Below are 18,816 nucleotides of genomic sequence, written 5' to 3' on the forward strand. Positions count from 1 at the left end.
ATAAAACTTACTAAAATGGCATCTACCAAAATATGTAAACACAAATGCCTGTTAAAATAGTCTACCACTAGTCTAGGAGACTTGTCATGGTCCCATTGAGTAAAGGAGAAAAATAAAAAATAAAACTTCCATCATGAGGGGCTGTTCATGGCAAGGGGACGACAGCAGGTACACTCATCTGCGACACGTAGTCATACCTAGAGAGAATAATAGTTTAGTGGAGGATACAATTCTGACACATGCATGCAGAGAACAGACTCATTACAGTGGAGAGCGTGATTTCAAGCAACGATCCAGACCATGGGTGATTTATTAAGGTAGTTCAAAATGTGACAAAGCTCAATAATGGAAGCCTTGGAATGATTCAGTCTGGTGAGCTGGCCTTTAGAGCAGAAAAGCTGCACACCATAAGTTTTGTTCTAGTAAATCTGCAGAGGTGGTCTCCTTACTCTTCCATTGAGAAATTTCAACCCTAGTGTTGGGTAGGACACAAAGTTGTACCATTTACGTATTCAATTAACAGTCAGTAAAGAAGAATTTGGCCAAAAACTCCTCTTTTCCATTGTGGTCCCATGTTAACTGCATTTGAAGCAGATGGCGATCTGGGCCTTAATAGCATTTCGGACAATGTTGCAATTGCCTCTCCATTGGGAGAGCAAGACATTGAATTTAAGGATTGTATGCATTAAAAGCATAAATTGTTAAAATGAACTCAGTTTTCCTAGAGCAGCTTGTTTCAACTTGATATGTAGTGCTGGAATTAAAGTGACTCACTTTGAACAGTTGTACCTTTCCCGGATTGCCTTCTGAGGGAGCATCTTTGCAGTCGTGTAAAGTTTGTGGAGGTCTTTCAGGCAGGGTGCCAACTCAGCCAAGGTGTAACCAGTGAAGGATTCCAATGAGACAGGCTAAAAATGAAAATACGATCAGTCATGTCTCCTGCTTCATGCAGCAATTACTTTCAACCTTAGCGAATCCATTTTGAGAATGTCATTTGTGAAAACGTTCAGCAATGTAGGAAAAGCTCAGTGTTGAGAGCTTGTAAATCAGCCATTTTAAGTATATGCTGTGATGTTCTGTCAAGGACCGTCATACAAGCCTGCATATTTTATTCAATACCCATTTTGACCTGAGATCAGATCCTAAAAATGTTCTACATCCCGACTTTTCTGAAAAAGCTATGTTTATGTCAGTCGTTCTTTGATTTTTCAGAAATAGCAGACCTACAAGCTTGTAGCGTGCCACTCTGTGGCGCACTATGAGCTTGTAGATCAAGGACCAATTATATCCAGTTACAATACTTTCAAAAGAACTACAACATTTCAACAAAATCAAACCTAGTGAAAATAGCAGCTATAAACCACGAGCATGCATGGCCATTTACTAGTTTGTGTCTCATGGAGACATCAAATGCATATTTTGATCCTCAAGCTAAAGTTAGGAATAGAAACTACTGCTCAACATGGCACATGGTTGTGACCTCACTGGGTTCACAACGGTGCAGAGAATACATACCCATAGATTTCCATTGATTGTGTAGTTGGCCAGGCAGTAGGCTGCAGCCGCCACTACAGAGGGGACATACTGCCTACTGGATACTGCCAACAGGCTCAGGTCCGACACATACTGAAATGGAAAGCAGCAAAAGGTCACATTTAGGCCTGTCACAATGACAATTTACCTTACCATTGTCAAATGATAACCAATTGCATTGGTAAATTAAATTAGATGTCCGTTTGGCTTCTAGGCTTCAGAAACAGATGACAAAATTCACTGGAAATAGCCCATACATGCTCGTAACAAAGTGAGCTTTAGACCCATCATTTACACCATCCCAAACTTATTTGCTAAACAGGATTGAGTCCCCACACTAGCAGTTTCCTCAACAATTGGTCAGTATGTAGAAAGAATCATAGTTTCAATTGCAGGTTGAGGCTTTAACCTTTACTTGTGAATTAGGGATAGTTTGACCCACTCGAATATAAACACAAATGAAATAGCTTTGCTTACCAAGGCAAGGCTCTCAGTCTGGGAGCAGACAGACTGAATGGTCAGGTACTCCTTCAGGAAATAGTCTATGGTGGGCATGGACAACTGAAAGGCCAACACCTTGAGGAAGATGATCTCTATCTTAATCAGTTTAGCCCTGGTGTAAGTGTCATCTGTGATATACACAAACTCCTTCAGCTCAGGTGGGTAGATCTCCTCATATTTCCTACAATATTAGCAAATATCAGCATGTTTCCATTGGCATCAAAAGGTATGGTTTCAAGTGGTTAAATTCAGAGACTTACGAAGCTATCATTAAGGCAGCAGTGCCCACTAGCTGCAGCTCGCTCCGCTTCACGCACTTTGTGAGGGAGAGGAAGCGGTCCAGGTAGCCAACAGCCAGATGCAGGGTCTCGTTACACAGCTTGTACTCAACACTGACCTCCACCAGCCAGTCTACCAGAACCAACCGCATGTTGCTGGTGAGTTCTGGATGATTTTGCAGCAAGTCTACCCTGGGCCTGAACTTCAGCTGAACAAAAGACAAAAACAGTTGCATGGATTAAAGCAAATGAGTCTTATGATCATGTGCAATTTGTAAAACAGTGTCTTCTGTGCAATTTAGAAAACATTTCCTAAAGACTAGATGTAAAATTATGTTTTAGATAATATTGTTCATGCAGTTCTACCACCAACCAGTTGAAGAAATATGAGGCTTTTATGAACAAGCTAAGATGATTAGGGTTCTCAGGAAGATGCTTCCAACTACCAAAAGGCTCAAATTTCACTAAATAGCCCATTTACAAGCTCTCAATGTAGACACATTGTCACAGTGCCATTTTCACCAGATGAATGCATGACTTGCGTAAAAGGATAGACATAAACATGAACATGCGAGGATGGTTCCATTTTGTACTTCTCTCTGCTGCAAGTAGTGGTGAATGTCCTCCCTGTACTCAACCGCACAAAACACATCATGTGAATTCAGGGACTCATCTGGTAGGGTGGAATCCATAGTTTCATCTGCATGTAGTTACAAGTGCAAAAGTTAACCAGATGAAAAGCATTAAACGTTTGTTTTTTTTAAAGCTTCAATTTTAGTCTCACCTGTGGTCAGATCAAGGAAGAGTCTGAAATCGTTGTGTTGCTGCATAGAATAATCTTCATGAGTCTCACTGGCATCCATGTCATGAAAAACTGGAAGACAGATTTAGTTGGATAAATTTATGTTGAGCATGATAACCAATGCAAAGCTGCCAGGAACATAGTTGTTCAGAGGATACAGAACAGCACAGTAATACCATGCTAATCTATTTGCCTGGAGCAGCTTCCATTTTATCTTTAACTCTCATTGCTTGTAGATTAAAAAAAAAATTGTGCCATGTACGTATATACACACACATACAAAAGTGGCTACATAGAAAGGTGCAAAAGTATACCCCGGTCATCAGTTTGATTATCACAGGCAGAGCTGGAGATCGGATAAGCCAGGAGGGTGGATGTAGAGCTGTCTGAGCAAGAGCCATGATCAGGAAGCAGCCCTCCCTTTAAAGTTTATAGGAACAAACCAGTGTGTTAGTTAAAAGGACAACATTAAATAATGTTCTTCTCTTGGTGCCTCTCACTCACCTCATCAACAAATTTGCTGTTCTGCACAGTCTCTTGCAAGACACCAAGCACTCTCCTTTGTTGGGGTTTCTGCACCTGCAAGGTTGCGTCATGTTTGTTGGAGACAAAGTTGTCAGATCGGAGGCCGAGCCGGACATTAGTTCTGAGGGAGTTCATCTTCAAACAGTAATTACCTGGAGAAATGACCAGCAAGCAACAATCAGTTAATATTGAGGTTGGAGTTACAAGGCGTTTGTATAGGAAGCTAAAGATTCACTAATACTGAATAGAGCAACTTAAACTGTCTGGGGTGTTCACATAAGCCTGAGTAGACGATAAAATGGCCAAAGGTTTGTTTTTTTTTTAAAGTGAAATGTCCCTTTAATAGTTTTGGATTCGGGTATAATCTAATATGAGCATTACAGCTACTTTGCAATTTAAATGGCATTTTTCTCCAAAATGACAGTCCAATATTGTTCCTACAAATTGTTTCTACAATTGAACAGTTTATCCACTGTAATATCCAGTCATCTGGGGCATGAACAAGTTAAAGTAAACAGTAAACTGAAGGCTGGAGAAAAACAGTTACTGCAAAACATGTTTAGATGATGCATTGCAAACTCACCAGATCCTGCAACAATGTGGGTTCGTAGGTCCACGTTGTTGATTCTCTTTTCGTTTATGAACGTTACGTACCCAAAATAATGTCTTAAATTTATCAGTTCACCATAACCGTTCTTGCAGCTTCTGAAACCACCGGATTATCGATCGATGAGAACCTCCGTTTGCAGCGAGGGAATTAAAAGATTTAAACGTCCTCCTGGTCGAGAGAGCTGCATGTGTTTGTGATCAACTTTTGCGCTGCCTTCCTTATAAACTGTTCCAAATCAGTTTTAAATTGACAGCTGTCCAACCGCACGCTTACTTTGAAACAGACGGCTTGTAACAGATTCTGTGATTGGACGAGACCTGTAACGTTCACACTTGTCGGCAACTTTGTTGAGACCAGAGCCAGAGTAGACAGAGTTACGACAACTCCGTTCACTTCTACAATACGTAGACTTCGACAGCAGGTTTGTTTATGCTTGCTGGTAATTTCTCCAGGTAATCCACCAGTTGAGTTGATTGATTTGAGGATGAACTAATGTTGAGTGAGTTAATACTGACATTGTATTGTTTTGTTTTGTTTTCTAGTTATTTTAGTGTTTTTTTGTTTCTTTAGTTAGTTGTTTTAATTGTCATATAGGCCTATAGTTTTAATTTGTTTTATGAATGTATTTCTTTTTTCTTCTTTCTTTTCTAAATAGGCCTATGTTGTATCATCGTTAGGACCCCCTTGAAAAAGAGATGCTATACATTCTTTATTTCAGGCCTGATCTCCACTCCAACCACTCCAACAGGAAAGCCTGGTGGGCGAGGTTACTCCAACAGAGAGAGAAATACTCTGACATGAGGCATCGCTGCAGCAGGTGCAGAAAGCAAAAAAAAGACACTGACGTTGCCAGCAGATGATGCTTTAATCAGGTGAGTGAGAAAGGTTTTTCATGTGGTTCTCAAAGTGGGGTCCAAGGACCCCCAAGGGTCATTGAGGGGGTTCCAGGGGGTTCCCATCAAAATGTGTTAATATAGCATAAAAATCAATTAAATCACTTTAAATTAGTGATGGAAGATTAATCGACAAACACATTGGTATCGGCCGATTCTAGTTGTTTTTTGATTAATCGGCCTGGGTCCGGTTAATCAATCGGATTAATCGATTAATCAATCGGACTGATTAATTACTCGGTCCGAGGGGCACGGTGGCACAGTCGGTAGTGCTGTCGCCTCACAGAAGGTCCTATGTTTGATTCCTGCTGGGGACGCTGTGGGCTTGTTCTCTCCTCCGTGTCATCTGTGCCCATACCCGAGGCAGGGTTAGCGAAAGGGCCTTTCTGTGTGGAGTTTGCATGTTCTCCCCGTGTCCCCTACTGTAGGTTAGGTACGGGTAACATGCAGTAAACCTGGTCTCTAAACTACCTCCCCCTGACCAGCCGGGGTGCCTGATGGAGGGGAAAGGAACTGGTCGGAATAACGTGTTCCTTCCACGCGCTACGTCTGGCCGGGGAAACTCAGGTGAAAAGAAGCAGCTCATGCATAGAAAGAAGCATGAGGTCAGTCCGCTGCCCCCTATGGTTGGCAGAGGAAGTGTAGCGCCCAGGATTACATTAGATAATTGACACTGGGTGAAAGAAATGGGTTGCAAAATCGTGGGATAAAAATTTAAGTAATTAGTCGGTCCAATTGTAATTACAGATAAACAAGCCCAAAGTAACAGCTTGAACAGATCTACAAGCTCACTATATTAAATATAAGCCTGCAGTGCAGATACCCTGTATTTTTTCAGAATGGAAATTCTTATTATTATACTTTAACAAATTGGAAATCAAGACATTAGGATGACTAGAATTGTTTTTTCCAGAAAAACAAGCCTAATCAGAGACACCAGCATTTTCTCTAATGAAATGCTTAATGTATACACACCGACGACACCGTTGTATGTTGAAGTGTAAATCAGGCTCAGCACGTCTCTGCTCATTTCTGTGTGATGGTGTGCATGCATCCTAACATCCTAACAATGATGTGCATGCATGTTGAACAGAATCAGCTCTCTGTTCAGCCAGATAATCTCAACTCTGATCCTGCTCCCTGTCACAAATCTTCCCATCGCCACGTGCTCGATCCTCACGCTGTATCTCCTGCTGGTACTGTAAATAACTTTTTATAATCTTTTCTCTGCTCAAATATTAGTTCACTATAGAGTTCCGAAGTCCTGACCTCACTTGAGTCACTCCCACTACCCCCCATGGTCAGGGAAGTATTTTTTCTCCACAGACAAATCTCTAGATCACGTCATAATAAGAACTGTGTTCCAAAAATAAATAAGACCCAATGGCTAGGCTAGACCATAGACTGTAGGGCTAGACACATTATGCACAATAATAACAATTAAGCCCACATGGGGACAGTGTTTCTTAACCATACCGAGAAAAGTAACTCCAAAGGTTAAAGGCTAAAATCAGCCTCCAGAGAGTTTTCTTTTGGTGGTTTTCGGTTTGTGGAAGTTGCCCTACAGTGGCATTGTCTAATTAATTGCTGCAGCAGCCATACAACTGAAACCAACAGTACAGCTGGACAAGAAAACTAACCATAAGTCTAGGAACAATACACTCCCTTGAAGAAAAAGTATAACGATAAAGTTACGTTATCAAAGGAGTGATGTTTTTTTTGTCTGAGACTAAAATAAATAAATAAATAATATAGAGCCTCAGTATTTTTGAGCAGAAGACAGTAACAGTTGGCTGAAGCTGAGAGTGCAGAGATTGGACCGTGCCGGGCCGGGCTGCCTGCCGTGTGGGGCTCGGTCACGGTTGGGTCGCTATGGAGACTGTAGTCTGATGTAGAGTATAAGCTGACAGGCAGCAAGGAAGGGCAATCCGATACGCTGGTTGACCCATCAATCAAAAGGAGATATGCATTGTGTAGTCGGTGCCATTTCTACCCTATGACTGTAGTATGTATGTCTGTAGCTGTGGAGTGGAGGGGCTGCATGCATGTCAGTAGGACAGAGTGGTTACATGTATGTGAGTGCAGTAGTACAGACTGCATGGCATCCATGAAAAAGCTGTTGTGTTTATGCTAGTTGTTTTCCTTCTGGTCCCAGTCAGAGATCATCAAACAATGACTAGTCACACTCAGAGGCGTGGAAAAACACCTATGATGAAAACAAAAATGAAATGCAACCCCCGTTATGATGGGGTAGGTGTCTGTAGTACTCTCTCTGAATGAGAGAGATACTCTTTAAGAGTTTTTTAAGAGTCAATAATTGAAAGGCAACACAACAGACTACACTAGAGTGACATAGGATATTTGCTATTGTGATATGGCATAAGTGTTATATAAAAATATAAAGATCGGATCGGGAAAGATCGGTATCAGTATGTCTCAAAATAAAATGATCGTAATCAGATCGAGAGCAAAAAAACATGATCGGGACATCCCTAGTTGCATGTATGTCAGTAGGACAGAATGTCTGCATGTATGTCAGTAGGGCAGAATGGTTGCATGTATGTCAGACTTGTCAGTAGAGTCATAATGGCTGCATTACAGTAGTACAGACTGTCAGGTTTGTCATTTCTAACATTTATTTTTCCCTGTACCAAAGCATGCTCAAACATTGTATTACTAAACATCCTCCTAGCATCTGTCCCCTTCATTTAAGACAGGCTATTGTAATCGGTTGTCCTAGCCCCCCCCCCCCACAGCATGGATCTTGGCAGGGGTGTGATTTTATTGTACAATGATGTTGTACTGTATGCTTGTCAGTGTGTTACTGTTAACAATAAATAAAAATAGTAATGATTTCCCAGATGCTGAACTGAACTGAACAACTGAGAGCACTTCTGTACAAAGCATTGGTCTTTAATAATCAATCAATCAATTAATCAATCAATAATTGGGAATTTAGATTTTGAACTTCAGTCCATTCCACAGATGCACAGTAATATGAAATCACTGTATAAAGTGTCACATGAAACAGATGGCAGTGTTCAGAGTTCTGGTCATCTATTTACAAAAAAGAAAGATGATATAATCCATTGTTCGGTGTACTCCTGGGTTGGAGAAGTTCTGAGGTCCCATTATGTATTAATTCATTAAGACGAATCTCAACATAGTTTGTTCAGTGTCTGCTCAATGATATTGTCAAATGTCCATCCCTCCTCTTCACACTTCAAATGATGTGTTGGTGGATGCTGTATTGTGTGTGTGTGTGTGTGTGTGTGTGTGTGTGTGTGTGTGTGTGTGTGTGTGTGTGTGTGTGTGTGTGTGTGTGTGTGTGTGTGCAACTGTGCATGTGTGTCTTGTCTTTTCTGTAATACCATACTGTACAGTATACACTGAAGTGCCCTCAATGCCCCCTCCCACACACACACACACACACACACACACACACACACACACACACACACTGTCAATGGGCCCTTTTCACTGCACAGCTGAAGGTAATAACATAAACTTTGTGTGTTAAATCAGTGTTGCATTCGGACGAGGATGTAAAGAGAGAGTGGCGACAACCAAAATGGACATGATTCACAAACATAGAGCGGATACTTCCAGTTAGGCTAAACGTTTTTTTGTTTTGTGTTTTGTTTTTTTGTGAACGTCTGTGTTCCAAAATCGCCTGTATGACCTGGTCTAGGTGTGGTCTAGACTGGATGATACATTTAAAAACGTAAAAAAACAACTCTTATTCCGGTAAGGTGGTTCTGTTTTTTTCAGTGCTTTGTTTTGGTCCCCCCTCCTGTTGGGTAATTCTGATTCTGGTTTGGTGGTTCCGGCTTGATAGATTACAAACCAGTGCAGTGACTAACATGATGTAAATTTTTATGGTGTCACAAATGTGTCCCAAGCTACATGGAAACTGAGCAGAGCTGTGGAGAGGCTGAACATGGGAGGCTACATGGAAACTGATCATTTTCCAAAATAAAAATCAGATCTGAACTAGAAAAAGTGCCCCTCGGGCACAGTCTCCACCAGGCCAGGTCAGGTTGTGGCCTCCTGGTGGCGCTATAATAAGCCAATGTGAAAAGGATGCCATTTGTTCTTATGTCTTTTATGGCAATTGGATGATTTGAGGCATTTTGTTACAAAATTGTGTTTTGCAAAAATCCACCTGTTGGTGGCGCTATAACTGGCCAATGTGAAAAGGGTGGCATATATTCCTCAGCCTAGTAGTGCGTGAAAGATTTCACGTAAATTGCACGTTGCGTTCATGATTTGAGGCCAATCCTGTAAACTTTGAAAACCAATGTTAGCCAATTAGGATGGAATATGAAATATCCGACAGATCCGTCTTTCTTGAGCACATGACTATAAAGATACTGTGTAACGATTTGCAGGATTTTTGGACAAAATCTGAAGGAGTAATATATAAAAAAAATGTTTTACAAAAGTCTCCTGGTGGTGCTATAAAAGGCAGATGTGGAAAAATGCAGATCAAAGGTTTGTCCTTGGCCTCTAGGGAGTGTGCAGTGTGCATGCAATGTTTATAGGTAAAATGGTGAAAAGCTGCCTCATGGTGGCACTATAACATACCGTTCTGGAAAATTTGGGGCATTAAACCAATCTGATTCCCATTGTGGAATGAGAATCAGATTTAGGCTGGATTTGGGCTGTAAATACAGTAGTGATTCAAATTGTTTATTATTATTATTGTTTAATACGGTGGTTCTTAAAGTGGGCTCCAGCAGGGATCCCCAGGGGCCAGGACTCCTTGAGGGGGTTTCAGGGGTACTCCTCAGTCTGGTTAAATGATCGGTTTACACAATACACAATCATAGTTATGGGGGTCTATGGCCTAATGCATAGTACTGGGAAACTGGAGGTCCTTGAAATGGAAAAAAGTTTGAGAATCACTGTTTATATAAATAAATACTTGTGGTCCATTGTGATACGTGGCCATGATGGTGCCCAAGATTCCATGGAGGCCCCTCAAAAACCTGCAAGACCATAATCCAATATCCATGCTGCGTGCATCTCTATTAACATGGTGGTTTAGAATAGCAGATATAGCACAGCGCGTCACCTCGTGCCAAGCTGCGAGCTTGTACAACTGCTATTTTTGAACTTTCTTTCAGGAAACTCTTGAAAGGGACAAATCTAACACTTCTGTAGGCTCTTCCCTGCTGGCACAAAACATTGTACAATGGGGGTCCGCCGGCCCAATACATATCATTGTTGTGGGTCCTCCTTGGAACGTCCATATCCAATATATCCACGCGTGCCATCTCGTATTCTGCCGCCCTCCCTCAGGTGGATAGAGCCGAGATGGAGGACCTCTGAGAGGAGATGCTGCAGATCTCCATGTTGGTGAAGGACGAGCTGCCGCCACCCTCGCTGACACTGCAGTCCGGGACGGACGAGGACGACGTGATGATGTTCTTCAGTCGGTGGAGGGAGATGACGAGCAGCGTCAGCAGGAAGAGCAGCATGCCCAGGAAGACCCACACGTACACGTAGACGTTCCCCATCGTCATCATCGGTCCCCGGCCGCCGCCCCCGCCCGGCCACGAGGCGGCGGCCGCTTCGGAGGAGGAGGTCGGGGAGAAGCGGAGGAAGGTCCCGTTATCTGCCGCCGCCGCCACCGGAGGAGAGATTCCCGTTCCATTGAGGAGGTCTGCCGCCAGCAAGCTGTCCATCATGCCCGACATGCTGCTGCCCTCCGCTGGGCGTTTCAGGTACTGGCCTGGAGAGAGAGAGAGAGAAGGAACAGGTTGAGTCAGACAGCCATTGACAAGCAGAGCTGTATCAACTTTTAATTACCAAATACTTTTGAACAATTACTGTTTGGTAATTAAAAGTATTTAGTAGTCGGGTGGTCCCGATCTGATCACGTCATCGGAAATTGGTGTCAATCACGCCATTTTCAAATGATTGGATCGGGAGCAAAATAATGTAATCTGGACATCCCTAATATCGATATTATATCCATATCATGATATTAGACTGGATATTGTCTGAGATTTTGGATATTGTACTAAATGTGATATGGCATAAGTGTTCTATAAAAATATAAATATCGGGAAAATCTGTATTGGCAGATACTCAAAATCAAATGATCGTAATTGGATGTATCAAACTTTGTGATATTATTTAATATTCACAATAATTGAACAGCACAGAGGAATCTTAAGTTAATTAAAGCTGTACCACAGTATGAAATTCCTCTTCTACCCTCGATTTGAACCTGGCTTCCTGAGCAAGTGCTGAAATCTTTACCATTGAGCTCAGGGGATAAATTGAATTGATCCACTGTGGTCCTACCCCCCCCCCCCCCATGAGACTTACAAATCCCAAATGTTTATAAACAAATCCCAAATGTTTGTAAACAAATCCCAAATGTTTATAAACAAATCCCAAAATGTTTATAAACAAATCACAAATGTTTATAAACAAATACCAAATGTTTATAAACAAATACCAAATGTTTATAAACAAATACCAAAATGTTTATAAACAAATCCCAAAACCAATGAGACTTGGTCCTACCCCCCCGACCATGAGACTTACTACAGGCCAACTGGTAGTGGTCCTACCCCCCCCATGAGACTTACAAATCCCAAATGTTTATAAACAAATCCCAAATGTTTGTAAACAAATCCCAAATGTTTATAAACAAATCCCAAAATGTTTATAAACAAATCACAAATGTTTATAAACAAATCACAAATGTTTATAAACAAATCCCATGAGACGTGGTCCTACCCCCCCGACCATGAGACTTACTACAGGTAGTGTAGTGGTAGTGGTCCTGTGCCGGTTCTAGGCCTTTTGAGGCCCTAGGCAACATATTATACAGAGGCCCCCCCCCCCTCCTGCTTTGCCACGCCGGATAAAAATTGTAAATTTGCCATGAAAATGCTTCAATCTGGTGCACTTTGAGATCAAAATTAAGAAGCTAGGTGGGGGCCACATGTGGCCAGTAGCCCATGTAAGGGATACATGAAAAAAAAAAAATCTTCTCCCTGTGACGAGGCCCCCTCAGTGGTTGAGGCCCTAGGCGACCGCCTAGTTCGCCTATGCCTAGAACCGGCCCTCTCCATGTGTCTAGGTGATGACCATTGACACGATCTAAACGTCTCAATAGAAGAGCAGGGAGACATACATACATTTACAGTACATACTCTACCATACAGATTGGACAAAATTATTTTATGTTAATGCATAACATTTGTTAAAAAGTCCAGAGATTTTGAAGTTCTGCCTCTGTGGGGCTATTTATATGTAAATATCATGACCAACAATGGCATTGTAAGACTAAACAATGAACATCAATGGTGATGTTTAGGTGTTAAAGTAAAAAAAGCCACCTCTCACCCACACGACACCCAAATAGCCGACGGGGCAATGGTCCGACAGTGTCGGACCATTGTCCAAAATACCGTCTTTTTACTCCGACATGATATTAGAAAGACAGAAGTTCCTGCAATAGTCCAAAAACCGTAGTTTAGACGAGGCGTAGTTTAGACAAGGCAATAGTCAGACACGGGAGACCTAGCACGCAACGCAAGTGTGCGTGCGTGCGTGCGAGAGAGGGGGGAGAGAGAGAGAGGGAGAGGCGCACGCGCGTGTGTGTGTGTGTGTGTGTGTGTGTGTGTGTGTGTGTGTGTGTGGAAAAAAGACCTGCACCCACAGCATGCCCAAAATAGGTACAGGTTGAAAGTGGTTATTAAATGTGATGGGACCATGACAGCAGGGGGAGTGCTTGTCTTTTAGAACGGTTCCCGCTCAGGCTGTGATGTCTGGGAGCCCGACAAGACAACCATGAATATGAAAGGCTTTGTTTAATCTGATGACATTAAAAGCCTCTTCATCAGTTTCCTTTGCTCCGCTTTGACTAAGACAATGGACGTGTGTAAACCTAGCGCTCCGCTGACGCACAGGTTTTATTGCTTCTGCTGATGATGATACCTGCTGGTATAATGACATGGACTGAGATTAATGAATGTGCCAGAGAATGTGAGAGAATGTTAATTTAGGACCTGACTGCAGTACAAGGTCAATTCCTCTCTCTGTGTCCGTGTGTGTGTGCGTGCGTTGCTTGTGTGCGTGCATGTGAGAAAGAACGTGTATCTGGCTGAGAGACGGGAGAGGTGGGGCAGGAAGGAGCACATGTGAGGAGAAGGCTGGAGGGAGAGAGATGGCGAGAGGGACAAAAAGAGGGAGAGTAACAGATGGATGGGTAGAGAGATATGGATGTGCAGAGAGAGAGAGAGAGAGAGCGGTGTGAGTGATGAGAGAGCTCTCAGTCTGTGAGGTGTATTTGGGCCATGATGAAGATCCATGCAGGTGTGGATCTGTGCAACAAACCCCCATGCAGCACACTTCAAAGGGAGATGAAATTCATTCACCATGGCAGGGATGGAGCAGAGGTCAGCACCCAGCAGAAGCACAGGGCACCACCCACAACAACCTCTGTGTTTCTCCTATCCTCATCTCTAGACCAACATTTGTGGTTTATTTAGAGTTCTCATTTCCACTGGCATTTGCCTGTGTCATTCAACCAACAACAATTATCCGGGTGCGTGCGTGCGTGCGTGCGTGCGTGTGTGTGTGTGTGTGTGTGTGTGTGTGTGTGTGTGCGTGTGTGTGCGTGCGTGTGCGTGCGTGCATGTGAGAGATAGCATGTAAGTGACTGTATACATACTGTATGTGACTGCAAATGGTCATTATCTTGTGTGTGCAACCGTGCATGTGTGTCTTGTATTCTAATTCAGCATCACCATCATTTTAACTCTCTGTCCGCCAGACATTCCAGTGATTTTCTCCTTTTCATTCTGTGTCTGTCTGTCTCTCTCCGTCCTTCTGTCTGAGTCTCTGAGAAGTCCACTATCTATCTCTGGAGACATGGGGCAAGCTTTGTGCTCTTGTCTAATTGACACAGTCTGCTATTATATCTTCAGGCGAAGTATGATTCATACTTTGTCGTACAAATAAAATGCAATTCTTTGTTATCGACATCGCGGTACAACAGTGTTTAAAGTAAGAAAGATGATAATCTTGACCTCAACTCTGCTTAGAGTTTCAAGTAGGCTAGTACTCAGCAGTCAGCTCTGTTCCTTTCTTAATATTCACTGACTTTGTGTGTCCTTTGCTGCTTGGTAGAGCGGGTATTATTGATTTGGACGCTGATTATTCAACATTAGAGTGTAACTGATGCCAGATTCTTTTTAGTCCTAGCTCACTGAATACCAATTTTTGATCGATATTTTTTTATCAACAACTACAAACTGTATAACATTTAGCTTATAAGCAGATGAATAAATAACAATACACTGATAGATAAAATAAATGACATGTAATCGTGTTGATCTCTGGATCTGGAATGGAGTGGTACTGTATACACTACAGTATACATATATCGTCTGTCGGGTGGAAACGGGTCGGGTCTAATTAAAAAAAAAAGTAAAGCAAAAAGTAGCAGATCTATAGCTTGCAGATGTGCTGCTTTTGATTCTTTAATGTGACGCTGCAATCCACCCTGATTGGCTCCGATTGGCTTCTAAACTTTCCAGGAGTAGCCCGCTTTGTACCAGTTTTGTACAAATTGCCACAACTACTCAGCGTCCGATTGCGGTGAAACTGTGCATGCATATTTCCACTAGGCTGAGGAAGAAATGCCACAAACAAACAAAAGAACATGTTTATATTACTCCATTTTGCCAAACACACACACATCCTCCTGGTGGAGACCTGAGCCCAGAAGGGCACTTTTTCTAGTTATGTAAATGTAATTGTTCTGTTTTTTTGGTCTGCATCGTGTTGTAGACCCACTACCTGCAAACAAATTGTCAGGTTTCCTCGACCCCTTTTCATCATTTTCACTTTCGCTCTCCATGCTTCCCACAGATCTCTCTCTACCTCTCCTCTCCACAGATCTCTCACTCCTACTCCTTCCTGATGGGTTGTTATTGTTGTTGATACAGCTGTGTAATGTAGCCTGCTAATTGAGAGGGTGAAATGGCTCATAATTGTGGTTAATTATGCTTTTTGTATCCAGGCAACAGGATATTTTCACTTTCACACTTTCAATCCAATCTACTTTAAGAGACACAGAAGACGTGCACGCACACACACACACACACACACACAATCTACTTTGAGACAGAAGACATGCACACACACACACACACACACACACACACGCACGCGCGCGCACACACACACACACACACACACACACACACACATCAAAGAGAATAATTGAGACATTTTCTCTTTAAAAAAAATCCAATCTGGTGTTAGCAGTTCAAGTTATGAATAATGAATTGGGATCCGTATGAGGTAAAATGTCATGACATTTTACACATTTTTATAATGTGTGTGTGTGTGTGTGTGTGTGTGTGTATGTGCCACTGCTTGTTTGTGTGTGTGCGTGCGTGCGTACGTGTGTGTGTGTGCGTGCGTGCATGTGTGTTTGTCACTGTGCAAATGTGCTCATGCCGTATTAATGTGAAAAATCTGTGTGCAAATCCAAATTGTACAAATAACAGCTATCATTTACACAAGCACGCACATGCACACACGTATGCATGCAGACACACACACACACACACACACACACACACACACACACACACAGTAACATGTAGTTCCATTAGGACTTTGGCCTCACATGTAGCTTTACCTGGAGAGCACTGTGAGAGCTGGTACGTATGAAGACTTCACGTCTGATATTCAAAATACAATACCGCTCGTTCTCAAACTTTTTAAAGGGTTAGTTCGGATTTTTGGACTTATGAAACTTAGGAAATACTTGGCATTAAAGGGCCACTTCACCCCTTTAGCAACCAGATCTTACTTCAATGCTGTATAGGACACAAGAAACACTTTCCTGGGGGTATGTGTAATATGTGTTTTTAGATATGTTAGTCATGGCGCCATGTTCACGAACCAAAATTTGTCATGAAAATGTGGTCTCAGTCCCTGGACTACAAGTCACACCTCCACGCAGCTCCCCCCCTCTCTACAAGGAAGAGCAGTGCACCAAAGCATTATGGTCATTGTAGGAATTCAGCAATCCAGTCAAACCCTAGTCAAACACACAGACTTCCTAATTTTTCTGGCCATAGGGTATTAGGGTGCAATTAAAAAAATATGCTACTGTTATTTACTACAAATACTATTAACATTGAGTGATTGTAGTTTCTTCCAGTGATATAATATAGTGGTTGCACTATAATAGACAAATAGTTTGATTCTGTCATTGAGCTGTCGTCTATTCTCTATCGGTCCACTGGTATCTGCATGGGTCACACATTCTCAAACGTTTACATGTCAATGGATGTAATGGCCATGGACCCCCTCGCTGTTCACATAATGGATGTAATGGCCATGGACCCCCTCGCCGTTCACATAATAGCTGAAGCATAAAATAGAGCTCAAGTGGTAAAACGATATTAACTCGTTTTTGCTGGGGAGGGGGGGTGGACAATAGGGGTGCACCGAATGGGACATTCTTGGCCGAAACCGAATACAGAAAATGGTTGGTTGAAAACCAAATAGCCGAATGTTTTTGTACCATTGCCGTCATGGCCGTACCCTCGTTGTAGAGATAATGGCAAAATACATAATTACATTTTTATCACGCCATCACAACAACATGGTAGGTTGTGAAAGGTAACCCCGGTTCTTTGAATATCGCTCATTTTGAGCTGCAAATCAAACAGCCAGTCAGCTGGAGTCATTGTTCAATAGGAAGCTTTCCGAGGTCACAATCTACTGTAGATAATGAGCTATTGTTCTTTGCTGTGTGTGTGTGTGTGTGTGTGTGTGTGTGTGTGTGTGTGTGTGTGTGTGTGTGTGTGTGTGCTAGGGCTTTCACTTCTAGTGATTTTTACTAGTTGCCTATAGTTTTCTAGTTGACTATAGTCAACTAGTTGTTTAACTACTTATTAGGCTATGTAAAAAATACGAAAAAAACATAATCTTTGTACATTTAAAAAAAACGGGGGGGGGGGATTTTTTTCTTATCAACTAGTCAACTAGTACCAACATGGTCAACTAATGGATTTACTAGTCGACTAGTTGAATAGTCGACTAGTTGCTTAAAGGGGGTGTCAGTGATTTCAGTCAAAAACCCTTAGGTTTCGTTTTTGCCTTGGGACACAAGCTTTCATCCAATCAGGATAGAGAACAAAAACGAAACCCAAGGTTTTTTGACCCCCAGGGGTTAACTGGGGACAAGGAGGATATGGTCAGCACACTCTATAGTAGAGAGGATTATCACAACAAAACAAAAAAATAAGTGATATTTGAATTAAGTGAAATCACTGACTCTACCTTTAAAGCTCTAGTGCGTGCGTGTGTTTACCTGCATCTCTCCTGTCCTGTGATGTACTACTATGGTTTTCTATCTCCCCGCATACACTGTGTTCATGGGTTCATTCTGTACTGTACATATTCTCATATTTACCATATAATATTTACCGTGGGCTCTCACAGCACAGCATGGTCGACCGGACAACACAACAGTGTCTGACTGTTCTCCTCCATCTGTGTGGAGGGAGGCCAGTGTGGCAGCCAGGATGAGACCCGAGCCATTTAAAGTGACAAACGCACTCTGTCCTTCCTTCTCTATCTCTGGAGGGTTTCAATGTCCTTTTTTATCCTTTGAATTCCCAGGGTACAATTACTTCTTTCATCTCTCTCTCTCTCTCTCTCTCTCTCTCTCTCTCTCTCTCTCTCTCTCTCCCCCTCTCTCTCTCCCTCTCTCTCTCTCTCTGTTGAATGACATTAATACATGAATCCACTGGCCTGTGTTTAACCTTATTAAGTGTCCGCTTCACAATCTCTCTTCCTTTCTTCTGTTCCTTTCACTTTAGTGTTCTCTTTTCTGCCTCTCTCTCGCTCTTCCTGTTCCAATTAGGTTTAACTATCTTTGTCCTCTCTTTGTTTCTGAAACATTTTAACGACACAAATGTTGTATGTGGGTCTCTGGCACAAAATCCTTTCAGATGGGGGTCTTTGGCAAATACATTATTTGCCAAATATCGGTGTGCACCGATGAAGTGATAAAGTTCCTTTGCAAGTTGTTTGTGAGCCTGTGACAATGGATAATGACAGTCCCAACATGAACACGGCTTTAACCTTCTTCTCATATTATGGAATATGAAACAATAATAAAACAAAACAATAAGAAGAAGCTTAATTCATTCATGTATCTGTTGACCTCTATTCCTCACTTACCTCCAATTAATACTAGACATCCCACTCTGTATAATAATCTTGGCATGATCGCATGTGGATCAGTCAATCTACTGTATGTTATTAGAAAATAATATACAGTTCCTCACCTGTTTGTTAGCGACGAAGCAGCTCTTCCCGTGCGCTTTTCTCCCTTTCTGTCTCTCTCTCTCTCTCTCTCTCTCTCTCTCTCTCTCACATCTTCCACAAATCCATCCCGTTTGGACCCTCAGCTCAACAATGATGAACTGCTCCCTACCATCCCCTCTGTAATACTGTGTACTCTCTCTCTCTCTCTCTCTCTCTCTCTCTCTCTCTCTCTCTCTCTCTCTCTCTCTCTCTCTCTGCTCGCACACTCCTCTCTCTCTCTCTCTCTCTCTCTCTCTCTCTCTCTCTCTCTCTCTCTCTCTCTCTCTCACACACACAAGAGGCTGTAGA

The 18,816-nt window shown here is 42.3% G+C and overlaps 2 protein-coding genes across 2 annotated transcripts; both read right to left on the reverse strand.

Moving 5' to 3' along the window:
• Positions 1-145: 145 nt before the first annotated feature.
• ccna1 (cyclin A1) lies at positions 146-3,774 on the reverse strand (the record flags this gene model as incomplete). The annotated part of the gene is made up of 6 exons (XM_080780192.1): positions 146-197; positions 790-908; positions 1,516-1,626; positions 2,011-2,215; positions 2,295-2,521; positions 3,619-3,774. 6 exons carry the CDS (start codon positions 3,772-3,774, stop codon positions 146-148), a joined length of 870 nt encoding a protein of 289 aa, XP_080636318.1.
• A 4,870-nt stretch (positions 3,775-8,644) lies between these two features.
• On the reverse strand, positions 8,645-18,610 carry sertm1 (serine rich and transmembrane domain containing 1). Its single transcript, XM_080779707.1, has 2 exons — positions 18,489-18,610; positions 8,645-10,879 (listed from the first exon to the last, which is right to left on the reverse strand). The coding sequence occupies exon 2, from the start codon at positions 10,842-10,844 to the stop codon at positions 10,443-10,445; it is 402 nt and encodes a 133-aa protein (XP_080635833.1). The 5' UTR covers positions 10,845-10,879; positions 18,489-18,610; the 3' UTR covers positions 8,645-10,442.
• Between the last annotated feature and the right edge of the window lie 206 nt (positions 18,611-18,816).

This window comes from Protomyctophum bolini (assembly GCF_963924005.1).
Source record: "Protomyctophum bolini genome assembly, chromosome: 13".
Lineage (NCBI taxonomy): Eukaryota > Metazoa > Chordata > Actinopteri > Myctophiformes > Myctophidae > Protomyctophum > Protomyctophum bolini.